Genomic DNA, 16,541 nt, shown 5'->3' with positions numbered 1-16,541 from the left:
AAAAATTCGATAACTCGATTACAACCCAAATCTAATAATCCGTTAACTTAACAAATCGGATATAGATTATATTGGTCCGATTCGATAATAATCTGTTCCAATTAAAATTATATATATAAATAAATAATAATTTATATATATATATAATTATATATATATATATATATATATATATATATATCAATACACCTATTAAAATTGTATTAGAGGATATATATATATATATCAATACACCTATTTCCTTTCATATTAGAGTAAATATATATTTTTTCTTTTCCTTTCATATTTTACTTATCTTTTGTTTTATATATTTTTTTATAATAATTGTTTTTTATTCTCTTTCGACATTAATTTACATTTTTTTCTTTTTCTTTTTTTAAATATAAAAAACTAACATTTTAACAAATCGGATCGAATATCTATTTATTAATAAATTGGATTCGAATTAACTTACAAAATATCTATCGAATTATCGAATCGGATCGAATCAACCAAAATACTTATCGAATTTAGATCGAATTAGGCCTGATTCGATTCGATCCAAATCCTATCAGTTTACATGTCTACAAACAAGATTTATGATTATTACCTGATCATAAATTAATCTCGTATCTTGGGAACGTTTTAAGTGTGATCAGGTTCTCTCAAATTGCACCATGATTGGTTTAGACAAACAAGGCATTTAGTAAAAACGATAGTGACGTCCCACCACCATTATGATTACCTGAGTACTTTGGTAACATTTTTCATTTAGTAAAGGAAGACCGGGTGCACGATAGCATATGCTAACCTGCGCGGTCAAGTCAGGCTGCGGGTCAGTGACACGTGACTTGCTGCGAAAACATAGAAGAGTGTTTTTTTACAGACAAATCAATTCATTTTCTTGTGAGGTAAGGCTTTTTAACTTTGCCCGAATGTCACGGGACGGCGTAGAAAATTATGGTCAAAGTGACACATTAATCATGCCATTTTCGAGTCCGGCCTTGGAAATAATTTCATATTTAACTGTCTCACACCATGTAAGTGCTCTCATTCATATGGAATTATGATACCGACCTTAAAAAATTCACACTTCTCCAATGGGCAACATCGGAGTCTTAAGTTAATGCTGTGTTTAGTTGGAGGAAAGAATTAAGGGAATAGGTGAATTTTTTTCGTACTTAGAGGGAGGAGAGGAGAGGAAGTAAGTTCTTAATATTTTTCTATCCGCTCAATTTGAAAAACAAGGGAAGAGAGAAAAAGTGAATAAACTACCTACAAATATAAAATTTATAATTTTAACCTTTTCAAAAAAATTTAAATGAATACCTACCTTTTATTATTTTATAAAGTGAAAATATATATAAACTCTCTTTCACTTCTTTCCAATCAAACAAAAAAAAAAAACCACCATTTCTAATATCCATTCCATTCAATCAAATAAAAAATGAAGGAGATACATTCCTTTTCTAAGTGATTCCTCATCCATCCCTCCCTTTGTCTCTTTCATCCCTCCAACCAAACAGAGCATAATTATTTCTTTTCATTTTAGGTTAAACACACTACCACTGTAACATTTATTGACGTCTCACATTATCTGAGGGAAGAGTTTCAAGAGAGATTGGTGGCACTTGTATGTATCGATATCTCTTAATTTTAGAGGCAGGTTTTAAAAATCGTGAATACAAAGAGTATGCGACCCGTCTTAACATCCATGTGGAAGAGGACATCTATATGAAACAATCAAATAATTTTGATGTGAAGGGCCAAGAGAATCTAGTGTGTAAATTGCAAAATTTATGGGCTTAAGCTGCCAAACAGTCCCTTCGACCACAGAACCGTTCAATCAATTATTCATGATCATACGCAACCTGTTCGTAACCTTTTTTCAAGAATTTGATACTCAATACACAACCTGTTCGTAACCTTTTTTCAAGGATTCGATACTATTACACACTTCCATTATCCGACTGATTCAACCAGTTTACATCGATTGAGTAGCGACCGTAACCGATATTGTGTCTGCGAACCATAATTCGAGAGAATGATTGTAATATCCTACTTCACCTAGCCCTTTCGAAACAGGGCATCAGATAAAATTTCATCTATGCCTAATATTAAAACAGACGATAACATTTTGATTTTTAAAAAGTGATGTTATTTTGTACCAACTACCAAGTGATGCTCATTATAATATTCTATTTTTTAAAAAAATTATTCAGTACAAAGATGCTATGTTTATTTTCTAGCTTAACTAACATTTCTTTTGTATGCTTGTGCTTTAAAAAATCACCACAATCATCGGACCATTTTTACTTGAAAAGAAATATAATTATCAAAACATGACTTAGTTAAAATTCAGGGAGAGTAATTATTAAGGCCATTTTAGAGCATATACTAAATTTCATCATCCAAAAATGACAATATACATGTGTGTGTGTGTGTGTGTGTGTGTATATTGTCAATGTACATGTATATATAAATTTCACCCAACGTGTTAAATTTTTTTTTATTGAAGCAAGGTCGGCTCTAGGGCCATCAAGTACGACGCTTGCCTAAGGGCCCACTTGGAAGGGTCTTTATCACTGTGTATTTTTTTAAAATTATTTAAAAGAAATTTATATTAGAATTCAAAAAAATCGTAAGGCATATTCTTTGATATTTAAATTCAATGACGTGAGATGTTATTGGAACACCAATATTACAAACCTTGTTTAAAATACATTTTTTTTTTTTTTTAAATTTTTAACATGAACTCATTAAATAGAAAACACATAGAACATGTGATAATTTTATTATTTATTTTGTGTCAGGAAAAAAAAAATTTCTAGCACGCCTGTGGTTTGCATAAAAAAATTTACAAGAAAGTCATGGGGAAATGTTATTTAATTATTTAAACAGTATAAAAGTTAGAAGGAAATATTATAATTTATTCTTATTATTTCTATTAAACAACAAAATTGGACTACATAATCAAATAAATATTTTGGTCCTTTCCAAAAAAATTAAAGCAATATAAGAATTTAAATAAATAATTTTGTAGGATTTTCAAAGAAAGAGATAGGCGATTGTATCACTCTTACTACAAGATATCGATATCTAATGTTAAGAGATAAAATTTTTAATAAAAAACATAATTGAAGAGGATCCGGATCTAATTTGCAATTCGATCCAAGAATAACATTCAATTCATATATATTTAATTATTTTCTTAAACAATTACATTATTTTAATTCTTCTATTGTGGAACCACAATAAATAAATATGTAAAATTAGATCTAATTTCTTATACTTTTTAAGTAATTTATTTAGTATTGAAAGTGACAATCTGGATGCAATTATGTTTCTAATATATATAGGTAATGATATATATATATATAATTTGGTAAAAAGCATTCATGGTATACATGTATGACTGAGATGGATCATCACACCTATTTTTCTTAAATAAGTATCTTAATAGTTTGTTTTCATTGCCAAGAAACAACGAAAAATATATGAATATTTCAAATTTAAAAATTTAATATTGAATTGATAGAAGGTAGTTTTGTAATTCGATAAATGATAAATTATTATGCTTTATTATTATAAAAAAAATTAAAGATTTTATTGAACTAAATACTACATAAAGAAAAAAATCAGTGCGTAAATATATTTTGAGTCGATAGATAGTTGAGTCACGTATACCTTCATTCATATTAGAATTAAGACACAATGAAACCTAATCATCATCATTTCATTAAAAAAGTGAATAGAAATAAATAAATGAATAGATAGGAAATGAAGTCACTTTTTATTTTTATTTTTATTGGATTAAAGTGGTAAGGAACCAAAAATAAATAAATAAATAAATTTGTGAGATCTTTAATTAGTGCTTGGTAAGAAGGATGAGAAGAAGAATTTTGAGCAATCACTGATCAAAATCACTATTCATAATTCGTCGTATCGATCAATACGTGATCTCTACGTAATCCTTTTTCAACAGTTCGATACAATTACACACCTCTATGAACCAACTAATTCGACCAATTTACATCAACTAAATAGCGACTGCAATCAATACTGCTTCTGTGAACATAATTCAAGAGAATAATTATGATATCCTACTTCACCTAACCCTTGAACATAATTCGGGAGAATAATTGTGATATTTATTGAACTAAATACTACATAAAAAAAAATTTGCATGCGTAAAGATATTTTTGGTCAATAGATATTTGAGATCCATATAAAACTTACCTTCATTCATGTGGGTTTTAAGACGTTAATGAAACCTAACTTACTTTCTCATCATTTCATAAAAGGGATTAAAAAACAGTGAATAGAAATAGATAGGAAAAGAAGTCACTTCTTTTTATTTGATTAGAGTGGTAAGGAACCAAACAAAATAAAAAAATAAATTTGTGAGATCTTTAATTAGTGTTTGGTAAGAAGGATGAGAAGAAGAATTTTAAATATTATTTTATCAGTAAAACCCTCACTCAATAGATTACTGCATAATGTAATTTAAGGAGGTTTAATAAGAGAATGAAAACATCATTTTCAGTTTAGACAAGAAATGTCATTTATTTTTCTTATACCCTTTCCCCTCAGTTTTGAATGGAAATATAAATTGGTGAAGGGAGGAGAAGACTTTCCATCCTTTCTCCATTTTCCTCTCCCTCCCTTTTTGTCAAACACGTGCAGTATGCTCCATCATCTTTCTTCATTCCTATGAATTAGCTATAATATTTATAGTTTTTTTTAAAAATGCATTTCAAATTAAAAAAACACGACTAACCAAAAAAATAAACCAATAATGACGTTAGGAATAATGTTTTTTTTTTTTTTTTTTTGATTTTTTTTGTTTTATAAACAAGAAACTTACGTACTCATTTATTTTTAAAAAGTTTTAAACATTGATCAATCACTTTGAAAGGTGGGAGGGAGAGATAGATATTAGCTTTGTTTGGAGGCAAATTCTTTGAGATTTGGTTTTAGAATGGGAAAATGAATTGGATTGGATTTAAAATGAAATTTTATTTATGTGTTTGAAATAAAATGGAATTTCTAAAAAGGTAATATAATTTTGTACCATTTTACCCTATAAATGTAGGTGTGTAGCCAACAGCGCGTGTGTATATATAAATATATATAGTGCAGTAGTCTTCAACGTGCAGTAGCGGACGAGAATAAAGTGAAAAAGAAAAAGGGTTATTTTTGGTAAGTTAAAATTTTTATTGTGCCAGATCAATCGTAACACTTTAAAATCCGATGAAATCCCATTTCTTTTAAAATTTTATCCATTCAAAACAACTCAAATCTCTTTTAAAATCCAATTTCCCGTGAAATCCATTTGTTCCAAACACATAAGTGTAACCAATGTTACGAATTTAAATGAAAATGAAATTATTTTTTTAAAAATAGGTTTAGTAGCTAAATGTAAACAAAAGTAACTAAAATAAATATGACATTATAGAGATTTTATGAATAGGTTGATGATATCATAAATGTCCTCTCCCTTTAAACAAATGCATTTTTTTTTTTTTTATGTTTTTTTTTTTAAAAAAAACAAATGACAAACATATCTCAAATACTTTTTTTTTTTTTTTTTTTTTTTTTTTTTTTTTTTTTTTTTTTTTTTACGAGTTAGGGACACATTTTGTTTGGAACCAAAGTTTTTTGATATAGAAATAGAAGTGGAATTGGATTTCAAATGAAATTCCATTTGTGTGTTTGAATAAGTTGAAATTTAATTATAAAGAAAATATTTTTTAATCATTTAATTTTTATTAATTAAAATTTCAATTATATTTTACTAAAAAGAAGGGCAAATTAGATAAGTTACAAACCTACAACTAACCTAATTTACAAATTTCATCAAATTCCACCATTTTTCAACTTGAAAACGTACATTATACTTTGGGATTTCAAATCACATCAAATCCTATTTCATTTTAAATTTCATTAATTTTAAACACTAGGACTTCCATTTTGAATTCTAAATTCCACCAAATTCCAACATTCCATAGGAGTGCATTTTATTAAATGGGAGTGCCAATATCGATTATATCTATTGGTGAAAATAAATTCTTTTTTTTGCCTTATGAGTGAAATTAATTTTGTTGTTTTTAGTAATTTGTTTTTCAGGTTAAAAAAAAAAAAAAAAAACACATTACTAAAAAATAATAAAATAAATAGAAAAATGCTCCGTAGTTGTCACGACATATAAGGCATCACATGTGGGGTTTTGCGGCTCAACCATATCACCCCTTTATCGTCTATATGCATTTTATCTATATTTGTGTATATATATATATATATATATATATATAAAGCCGTTCCTTGATATCGCTTTAATTGAGACACAGAAGAGAGAGATAGAGAGGAGGCAAACGAAAAGAGACTCATGAAACGGTTCTGTTCCCCAAAGGCACAACTCTCAACCCCAAATACTATCAGTTTCTTCTGTAATCCCCGTCCCACACACACACATACATAACCCACAAGAAGAAGAAGAAGAAGAAGAAGAAGAAGCAACAGCAACGGAGGAAATGATGTCTCAGACAAAAAAACCCAGAACTTCCATTGAAAGATCTGATCTATTCGATGTCTTACCTGACGATATTCTCATCTTCATCCTCTCCAAGCTCTCTTCCACCGCTCGATGCCCTTCAGATTTCATCAATGTTCTCGTCACGTACGTATACACATACACGTATATATATATATATATATATATAGTTATAAATACATACATAGTTCGTGGGTATCTTTTTGTAATTGAAACTAATCTCTCTCTCTCTAAAAACAGATGTAAAAGACTGAACCGGCTCGCCCTCAACCCACTGGTTCTGTCCCTAACCGGTCCCAAAACGTTCTCTTTCCGAGCCCAAAACTGGTCCGAGTCCGCTCACCGGTTCTTGAAACTGTGCATTAGCGCCGGCAACACCGAAGCATCTTATACTCTCGGAATGGTCAGTATATATCACACACATATATACACACATATGTATATATGTATTTGTATCTATATTTGTATTGAAATTTGTTGTTTAACCGGCGCAGATCCGATTTTATTGTTTACAAAACCGAGGGAGTGGACTGTCTCTGATAGCCAAGGCGGCGATTAAGGCTCACGCGCCGGCGCTCTACTCGCTCGCCGTCATTCAGTTCAACGGCAGCGGTGGTGGCTCCAAAACCGCCAAGGACCTCCGAGCGGGGGTGGCGCTCTGCGCACGAGCCGCCTACCTAGGTCACATCGACTCGCTTCGCGAGCTCGGGCACTGCTTCCAAGACGGTTACGGTGTGCGCCGAAACGTCTCCGAGGGACGCCGACTGCTCATCCAAGCCAACGCTCTTGAGATCGCGTCTATCATACGCGCCGTCGTAGCGGCGTCACATTCGCGTAACGAACCGCAACCGAACGTGGCCGCACTTTGTTCGGGTGTGGGTATGGGGTTACTGAGTGATTTGGGGTGTCACGTGCCTTCACGTGAGGTTCACCCAGTGAATATGTTCTTGACGGAGTGGTTCGGTTCGAGGGGTGGGGAACCGGGTTTGGATCTCCGGATGTGCTCGCATTCGGGTTGTGGTAGGCCCGAGACGCGCCGGAACGAGTTCCGGAGGTGCTCGGTGTGTGGGAAAGTGAACTACTGCTCACGTGGGTGTCAGGCGCTGGATTGGAAGTTGCGCCACAAGGCGGAGTGCGCACCCCTCCTGCTGGATCAGTGGATGGAAGACGTTGATGGTCATGATCATGATGGGGATCAAGTGGTGGAGGATGGAGATGCTGTGGGTGGGCCCATTTGAAAAGATGTTAGATTCGAATGTTTCTTTTGAATTTTGCAAACTGTTCCGTGAAAATCTTTCTGTACATCTTTTCTCTCTTTTTTTAAATCATGTGTATATGGCGAAACAGAGATTTTGTTAGGTCTTTTCATTACCTGTGCGATCATTTTAAATGGGATAGATTTGATAAAACCACCATTTCACGTTAAATCAGGATATGATAACAGCGGTTCACTCGCTTAGATTTTGGTACTTCGCATGTTCAGGTCCGGACTCGAATTCCCTGGCTTAGACTTTGGTACTTTGCATGCTCAAGTCCGGACTCGAATTCCTGCTAGTCTTTATTGCCCTTGTAATTTATTCGGTTCAAGCGAGGAGACACCTTATCGAATCTTTGGAATTAATCGGGTTGTTTAGGAATTCTCGGGCTCGTGCCTTTCTAAATACATCGGGTTAATTATAAAAAAAAAAATATTCACTTGAATAAAGCAAGGACAAAAAGGGTTAAAAATTTATTTATTTCTATTGTCAACAAACACAACTCAGTTCATTTACATATGGCTATATGGCTATTTGAATATGAGGAGATTATACCATTAAGATTATAAATGAATAAAATTTGTGTTTTAACTTTTCAGACTATTTGGCGAAATTTGTGTTTGCATTTTTCAGTTAAGGGTTGATGTCGGGACATTAGAGCATTTCATAATTCATCACTCGACACATGCAGTCCGCCGGCTAAGTTCATCTCTCCGTAGGGAAGATAGGATAGTTTCATATTAAAATCTGATTATCCAAACATCGAAATCTTCTTGTGATTTTGGTTTTAGGAAGAAAAAAACAGGTTTCTCTCATTGATGAATTTGACTTGGTAGCTAGATGTTTAATTTTTTGTTGGAGGTTCTTAAATTTTGTAGTTAATGGGGGAGGTATGTGAAGAAGAAACTAGAAATTTGTGTGAACCCCACCTTTCATTATCATTCGCTTACTATTTTTGTTTTGTATAGCATTATTATGATTATGATTAAAAGTACAAAAGGATATTTCTTGGCTATGAGTTGGCAAAGGTTACATTTTGGAGGATATTGTCCCAATTTAAACACAAGGATGCCCTAGCAGAAAGGCAGGTTGTTGTGATGTGCCACTAGACGTGGTGTTGGGGGACCTATGGGTTTGTGAATGGGTAAAAAAATTTAGGTGGTGCCACCCTATCAAACCATCGGAAGGGGGCCGGACACGTTTGGATGGATTCTTAGCTAAGAGACTTTTGATCTACTCTGATACCAATTATTACGAGTTTTGTGTTATCATCCAACTCAAAATTTTAAGTTGTTAAATATCTAACGTGCAACAATCCCTATGACCCTACTCTATTCCATAAGGCGTGGGATGGGAAAATGATGATGAAGGCAAGGGGACACCCTATAAATTCTCATAAATCTTGTTTTAAGTTTTAAAAATATATATTCCTTCCGGAAATGTTTTGATTTTGTTTTCTTATTTGGGGTAAGATTCTTAAAGATGGGGGTATCATATCAATGCCTTCTACACTGTTTCTTTGGGTATAAATTCCATCTTCGTGCCTTTTTAGGCAGACTGAAAGAGACACTTCATAAGATAGGACATGGGTAGAGTGCCTCTCCGCTTTCTCACTATTTTCTTGGGAAATTTCCTGGTCTCAGTGATGAAGTTGTATTTAATTGTATTTAAGACAGGCATAAGGCTGGTTGGCCATGAGGACAAAGAAGGAATCATCAAGGAAATTTCTTGTTAGGGATGAAGAATTAACCCATGCTAAGTATCTTTTTCATTAGGCATTACCAATGACATATGACTTAGTGTAACGAGTTGGGTATTTCGCGATCCGACCATATATACCCAATCACTTTTTTATCTGGATCCGATGAGAGACAAGCTCCTCCTTATTATATTCTCTCCCACCTGAATTCGCAACTCCCTTGTTACATTCTCCCCCACCAAAATTCGAAACTCCCTCATTGCGATCGGACCACCTTGCCTATCAGGATGGCACACCCGGATGCTTGGCGTGACACTGAATTAAGGACTAGGTCTGACTTTGATATCAACTGTAACGAGTTCATGCTTTGTAATCCGACCCAAAAACCTAAACTATTATGTAAGGCTAACACCTAGTCCATATATACCCTTAGGTAGGGCTAACACCTAGCCCATATATTTTTTGATAAGTAAAATTGGAACTTTTTGACAAAACATTCAACCCATATATACCCCAATCATTTTCCCATTCGAATCCGATGTGAAACAAACTCCCCCATGTTACACTTAATTGATACAGCGTCCAACTCCCCGAGCGAGTTGGTTCGTGTTCGAGTATGCTCCCCTTAGTTTGCCAGCCAAAAAAAAAAAAAAAATTAAAAAAATGTGTATCATTTCCATTGATTCTTTCTACTTTCAAAAAAAGCTTTCTAGACTTTTATGGTTCTCTAATATTAGTATATAAACTAACCCTACACAAGAAAATAGTAAATGGAAAGCAAAATAAAAAAAATAGAAAAGAGAGGAATATCCTGTGCACAATAACATTCCAAGAACAAGTGAACCACCAAAGACTCAAAACACATATCTAATATAATGTGAGCAATAATAGAAGCTATTAGTGAGAGGACGCACTAACACAATTGATGAATCATTTTATACATAAATAATGTATCTTATCCCAACATTCCATATAATCAAATATCAAACAATGGGCCTGCTGATGACTCTATATATATTTAAACATACGGCCGTTATTAAGCTAATCTTGAGAGCAGCCACTTCGTCCAAATAATATCAAAGATTATACATAAGCTTATCTAGAGTTTACACAGGATTCTTAATGAGTTAATGCATTTTATTATGTTTTGATGAAATAATACCTGTGTAACACAGATATTCGGCAAAAATCCAACCCGAGCATGAACCCGATTTGTAAATTGCGTGTCCAAATTTAGAAATTTTTGGGTTGGGGCTGGGCTGGGCTGGGCTAACCCGCCCAACTTGCAGCCCTACCTGTGTTTAAAAACTTGGAACAACTTTCTCTCTCTCTCTCTCTCTCTATATATATATATATTAGGCGAAAATCATATACAGTACAGAAAGAAGGTAGGAACAAGAGGTGATGTACAAGGAGGGGCATACTTTTTCCTACAGAGACAGAGACAGAGTTGGGTTCGAGTGTCCAAATTGGTAGGGCTAGGACTAGTCAACGCCATAATTTTGTATATCTGAAACAACACGAAAACAAAGAACCTTCTTAATAACGTATCCTCCACCACCTCTTACTGTGGGCAGAAATCAAGCTGATCCTATCAAATCTTTGAATATCAGTAGCTACCCTAGGAAAGTGAAAGCGTGCATACCATTGATATGAATGTGTACCATTCTTCAACTGCACATCATCAACTAAGCAATATATATATATATATATATATATATATATGTATGTATAATTATATGTATATGTATGTATGTATGTATGAATATATGCAGCTCATGCAAGGCACACACCTCAACTGTAGAAGTTTCAACCCTCCAACCATGCACTTTTCATCAACCAAACTTTAGAACTTTCCATGCCCACATATGCAATCTTGTTATACACAAATGCATCAATATATATATATGTACACCTTATCTTTTCAACAGCTAAGAAATGGATGACTTTTGGAAGAAAGCAACAGAGGCAAACATTAAGCATCCAACTGTGTCTTATTAAGAATATAATCCACACCAACCTACATAATCCATGGATAATCCAAATAAATCCGGATCCATGAAATAGCACTTGAATTCTATCTCCAAATCCAACCCCAATCCTAGAGAGGTTTTAAAAAGAAAACCAATGTACACCCCATTTTAATTCAGATTTGTAAACTACAACCCTGACCCAGTAATATAACCTACACATCTAATTGTATCTCAAATCAAACCCAGTGGATAAGTCATAGCCATGAGAGGTTAGATCTGAAGATATGCTGATGGGTGCTTTTTAACCTTTTATACTTCCCACACACCATGTATGAGCAATGAATCAAATCCAAGTTTCTTACGCCAAAATTTGGCTGTTTCTAACCTTTTGATCTGAACATATGTCACAGCAAATCCGAATCTCAAATAATTAATCCATAAATATTAGTCTCACTTTGATTTAATAGTACTTGAAACAATGAAGTACATGAACATATAGAGTCACTCGTAACTTTTGCTTTAATACTGATTATAAAGCAGGGTGACAAGGCAGAAGATTAATATCATTTCAGATTGCTTTCACCTAAACCCCTACCAGTTTCAGTTTTACATTTATACACCACTTCTGCTGTCTAATCTAACATAAATTAAATATTTCCTTGTCATACCAGGAAACTACCAAAGAGAGCACACTTAATCACTTTTAGGCTCGTTAATGAGAGAGAGAGAGAGCTAATTACAAAGGGCTTATTACCAGCAAAACTGCACTAATCCTGTCCATGCTACTCTGCCTGCTCTGTCAACACAGGATTTTTAGACTCCAAATTATTTGCATTTTCTCGTTTTGGGAGGATGGTATAAAGCTGTTTCTCCAACTCTATTAAACTAATAAAAAAAACATTAAAAGGATCAGTAAGCGAAATGCAAAATGAGAAATGACGTTTAGGTTAAAAGCACTGAAGAAACTATCTTCAGGCAAGTATATGTTACCTTCTTTAGGTTATATCACAAGGCAAAATGAACAATGATGTAATAAACAATGATATGTAATTTGCAATGATATTATGTTGTAATAATCAACTTACATCTCATACTTGCGGAAAGCTTCATTTCGCTTTGTCAAGTATATGTCACTATCTTTAGGTAGATTGTTCAAAGCATTGCCTGAAAATTTGATGGGTGAAATGTTAACACATAAATAAAAGGATACATTCACAGTAAAATACTGGCAAACTCAAAACAATGATTTGAAGATGCCAGCTCTCCTTTTGGTAGTCTCTTGGTGGTCGCATTACATGCGGTACACATTAGGGTTGACTTGGGAAAATTTTGGGGCAGGGTGGCCCGTTCTACGCACATGATGTAGCCCATTGCCAATTTCATAGCACAATGAGGGAAGGAGGGAAGGTTAATACAACTCTTACTCTCGTGTCTATAAACTTTCTAACCGAACCCAGAAAACAAAAGGAACCGTGTGATAGAGAAGTAAACACATCTGTGTAACAGATACATTGGACGCTATTCATTTTACATGCCATAAAACAAACATAATAACACTGTAAATGAGCCATACTTGGAAGTGGAACGGGTAGCTTTATGCCCTCATTTTTGTGAACCTTTACAGGATCTTCTTTGCTGGTAGGCTGCAAGCCCTGTTCAAGAAAGCATGAGGATTACATAATTATTATAAATGCAATACTACACAAAACATTCAAGTGGAACTTGTAATCACAAAACCAGTAATGAATTGTAGACATAAATCTGAAAGGCTACTATCAACAGTTAAAAATCAAAACATTAAAAAGAGAAACAACAAGATCTAATAACATAATAATAAGCTGGACAAGATAATTCAACAAATAAAAACAAAACAAGATATAGATTCATTAATGAATACATGGCCGTAACAAGGTTTCAATCGATCAGCTATACATAATTCCTCCAAAAGCATAAAAAGTAATGCTTTTGATATTAAAGATTCCGGGAAAAATATATATATCCCAAGATTTTGATTAGCTGAAATAAGGACTAAGCATTCATGCTAAGATTTTGAATAGCGGTCCTGCCTTGGCTCCAAGGCTCTTGCCTGCTGCACCAATGTGAGTTGCTGCTTGATTATCACAGACTTCTATAGTCAGACTAGGTCTTCTAGAGTGAACTAGCATCATCGTCTTTCTATATTTTGTGCCACTAGAACCATAAGCCGCATCCCCCAACTCACAATCGAAGTGGTCTCATGCGATCACATGCAAACGATAAAGTACCACTCGGTCACCGATGGCTACGTCCAGGGTGGGAGAATGATTTTTACATTCCATCTTTATAGTAAAAGGGGTGGAGGTTTGAGTCCTCTTCAAGGCATCATATTGAGAATGCTCATTGAATGAGCTATTCAATAGGAGAGCTCGGATTGACCGTGTTAATGAATACTTCTGTAACAAATGTCGGCTTATCTATATATATATATATATAATTAACCTCAACATATAAATGGAGCATAACTTACAGATTATACAGGGAAAAAACCAATATATTCCAAAGACTCCATGCATTAGCAATTACTGAATTCTACTAAAACATGCAAACTAAAGCATGTAATATTTAAAAGTGGGTGACCATTCAATCATGAACCTCCACATAGAGAAGCAAAGCCAAACAAATTGCTTTGGTGTGTGTCAACCATGTGAGCATAAATATGCAATAACACATCCTAATACTACACAAATGAAATAAGAAGTCATTAATACCTTCTTCTTCTCCTTTCTCTTCAGTATTTTTACATGGCACTTTTTAATGTAGTGCATCAGATGATAACGGGAATGTCTCGAGTACAGCTGTTCCCTAACCTCTGCGTTCTCAGATAACCAGTCTAAGATATCTTTTGACTTGATAACCTCATCTGCATCTAATGATTCTAACCAGGAATAAACTGGCATCCATTGATCAGTGCGTTGAAACCGAGCTTGATGAAGATCAACCTGATTAACATCTTTGTCCTGCCATAAGTAGAAAACTTTCGATACCATTGTGGTAGTTTTGGGGGAAATGTTGGCCCTTGAAAATGTAAGGGCAATAAAAAAAAATGCATTTATACAATAGTCTGTTGAAACAAAAAGAGGACCACCATACACAAAATAGAATAAAATTACAATAGTAAGCAAAGAGACTACTAAAGAAGTTGACCAGAAACAAAACCAAGATGCACATTTTTCGCAATCATATCTATGATATGATGTAGCCTGTTCAAGATCTCCAACTTATTTATGTATTAACCTAAACTGTTTCACATGCATAAAATGGCTGAGTCATGCATGATTAAGCCAATGAGTTTCGCACTTCCTTCAGACCCCATATTTTTTACTCACAGAAACAACACATCTAAAAACCAACATCTCGTTTCCAACAAATTCCCATATACACCACTGACTTTGTGACTAACACTGGCTTCCCAGTTTCTGAAAGCTAACATACCCAACGTACTCCTACAATATGGCAATATGTATGTTCCCAGTGTGACCAATTTTTTATAAAAGATCATGAAAATTAGAGGAGACCGTCATGATCCATTTCATTTGTCTCCCTACTTTACACTAAACCATTTGAGTTTAATGACTAAAGAATTTCCTGAAAGCTAAAATTTTCCCCAATGCATGTCAAAAATCAGCTTCACAATTTACCACTTAAGGCAGTGAAGCAAATAAAATTTCTCCTTCTTGAATTAGGGTCCACTCATTATTAGTTGATATAATGCAAAGCAAACAATATGAAAAGCAAATAGAAGCCCGCTTATGCTGCTTTGGCTGCACTTTTTGGCCTTTGCAATTAAACATGCGCAAATATATTTATTTCAAAACACAATAACTTATATACCAATTTTGAATCATTCAGTACCCAACTTCCAAAATTGATGATGTAAAATAAACATTTCTAACGTCAACCATATTATCTATTAAATCATGGGTCATCGTCACACAGTCACACTTGCTCATATTCCAACCAACATTTTCAGCATACAGATTTCCTTGTTGCACCTTCAATAGAACCAGTATCACTCTTAGGACTAATGCTACCTTTACCACCACCACCATCATCATTATCATCATCCTTGCCTTTATCCCATATGGATGGGGTCGGCCAAATGAATTCACTTTTTCCATTCTTTCCCATTATACAGTCTTCTCTTAAATTTAAGTTTTTTAAGTCAGTTTTTAATTACTTCATTGGTTCATCCCACGTAATGCTACTTTTACCCTCCAACCAAATAATTCATTTCTAGTTAGCGTTAAAGGTTTCAAAGTCTTAGTTTGGACATTTAATATATCAATTAACCAACATTTTGTACCAAAAATACATAGCTAGACTTATAATTAACTCCCAAAATCCTTGCTTTCTCCTGGCCGGCAACCTACAAACTTTATGCCCACTTTGTAGATATTATCCCCTTTGCACACTCTTCATGCTAGCAGTTTTCAAAAAACATCTAGACAATTATGAGGGATATACACATAAGTGCCATAAACTTCTCCCTCTTAGGCAATGTGGGAAATCACACATAGAAACACACACACACACACACACACACATATATATCAAACCATTGGGTTTACCCTAAGACATAATGCATGACAGTGGAAATCTGCAATACACTGATCAAACGAATTCGACAAAGAATAAAAAAAATGAGTACCTTATTAGGCGTTTCAGTGCTATTAAGAATCAAAGTGAGGCGGTCGTAGAGCTCGGATGGAGCCATTGTTTTGATATGGTCAGGTAAAAAGGCATGGTTGGAGTCGAGCCAAGCTTCGACCTCGCTCATGGTCAGAGTCTTGCCCTCAGGCATTGTAGAGAGCCAAGCACGAGCAATCGCCTCCCATTCTTGGGATTCGTGGCTGTAAATATTAGGGCTCAGATCGAAGGATTGGTGTTCTAGGGTTTGGTTTAGGGGATTCTCTGAATTCGACATTGAAGGCGTTCGATGAAATTCGCCTGTTACTCTCCAGCGTCTGTTTAGCAGTCTCAGTCTCCAATTAAGTTAACATACGACGTCGTACTTCAAGTTTTTTCTTATATATATTTTATAT

At 34.2% G+C, this 16,541-nt stretch overlaps 2 protein-coding genes across 2 annotated transcripts; one reads left to right on the top strand and one right to left on the bottom strand.

Annotated features, from left to right (window-relative positions):
• The first annotated feature begins 6,298 nt into the window (after window positions 1-6,298).
• On the top strand, window positions 6,299-7,959 carry LOC132303964 (F-box protein At1g67340-like). Its single transcript, XM_059801424.1, has 3 exons — window positions 6,299-6,658; window positions 6,773-6,935; window positions 7,027-7,959. The coding sequence occupies exons 1-3, from the start codon at window positions 6,513-6,515 to the stop codon at window positions 7,768-7,770; spliced, it is 1,053 nt and encodes a 350-aa protein (XP_059657407.1). The 5' UTR covers window positions 6,299-6,512; the 3' UTR covers window positions 7,771-7,959.
• A 3,905-nt stretch (window positions 7,960-11,864) lies between these two features.
• On the bottom strand, window positions 11,865-16,490 carry LOC132303963 (uncharacterized). Its single transcript, XM_059801423.1, has 5 exons — window positions 16,148-16,490; window positions 14,208-14,456; window positions 13,034-13,112; window positions 12,546-12,624; window positions 11,865-12,345 (listed from the first exon to the last, which is right to left on the bottom strand). The coding sequence occupies exons 1-5, from the start codon at window positions 16,421-16,423 to the stop codon at window positions 12,243-12,245; spliced, it is 786 nt and encodes a 261-aa protein (XP_059657406.1). The 5' UTR covers window positions 16,424-16,490; the 3' UTR covers window positions 11,865-12,242.
• Window positions 16,491-16,541: the final 51 nt, after the last annotated feature.

Source organism: Cornus florida, unplaced genomic scaffold (assembly GCF_030987335.1).
Source record: "Cornus florida cultivar Cherokee Brave unplaced genomic scaffold, ASM3098733v1 CherokeeBrave_3.0.0_Hap2_Chr04, whole genome shotgun sequence".
Lineage (NCBI taxonomy): Eukaryota > Viridiplantae > Streptophyta > Magnoliopsida > Cornales > Cornaceae > Cornus > Cornus florida.
Note: the sequence above shows the minus strand (reverse complement) of the source record. Positions and strands in the feature narration are given on the sequence as shown.

Bases quoted from the DNA above. Each gene is read 5' to 3' on its own strand.
- LOC132303963 (XM_059801423.1), bottom strand. From the start codon at position 16,423: ATGTCGAATTCAGAGAATCCCCTAAACCAAACCCTAGAACACCAATCC. The intron at 12,625-13,033 runs GTATGGCTCATT...TCAAATTTTCAG, and splicing joins GCTACCCGTTCCACTTCCAA to GCAATGCTTTGAACAATCTA. The intron at 12,346-12,545 runs GTAAGTTGATTA...TTTTTTTATTAG, and splicing joins GCTTTCCGCAAGTATGAGAT to TTTAATAGAGTTGGAGAAAC.
- LOC132303964 (XM_059801424.1), top strand. From the start codon at position 6,513: ATGATGTCTCAGACAAAAAAACCCAGAACTTCCATTGAAAGATCTGAT. The intron at 6,659-6,772 runs GTACGTATACAC...CTCTAAAAACAG, and splicing joins TTCATCAATGTTCTCGTCAC to ATGTAAAAGACTGAACCGGC. The intron at 6,936-7,026 runs GTCAGTATATAT...TAACCGGCGCAG, and splicing joins CATCTTATACTCTCGGAATG to ATCCGATTTTATTGTTTACA.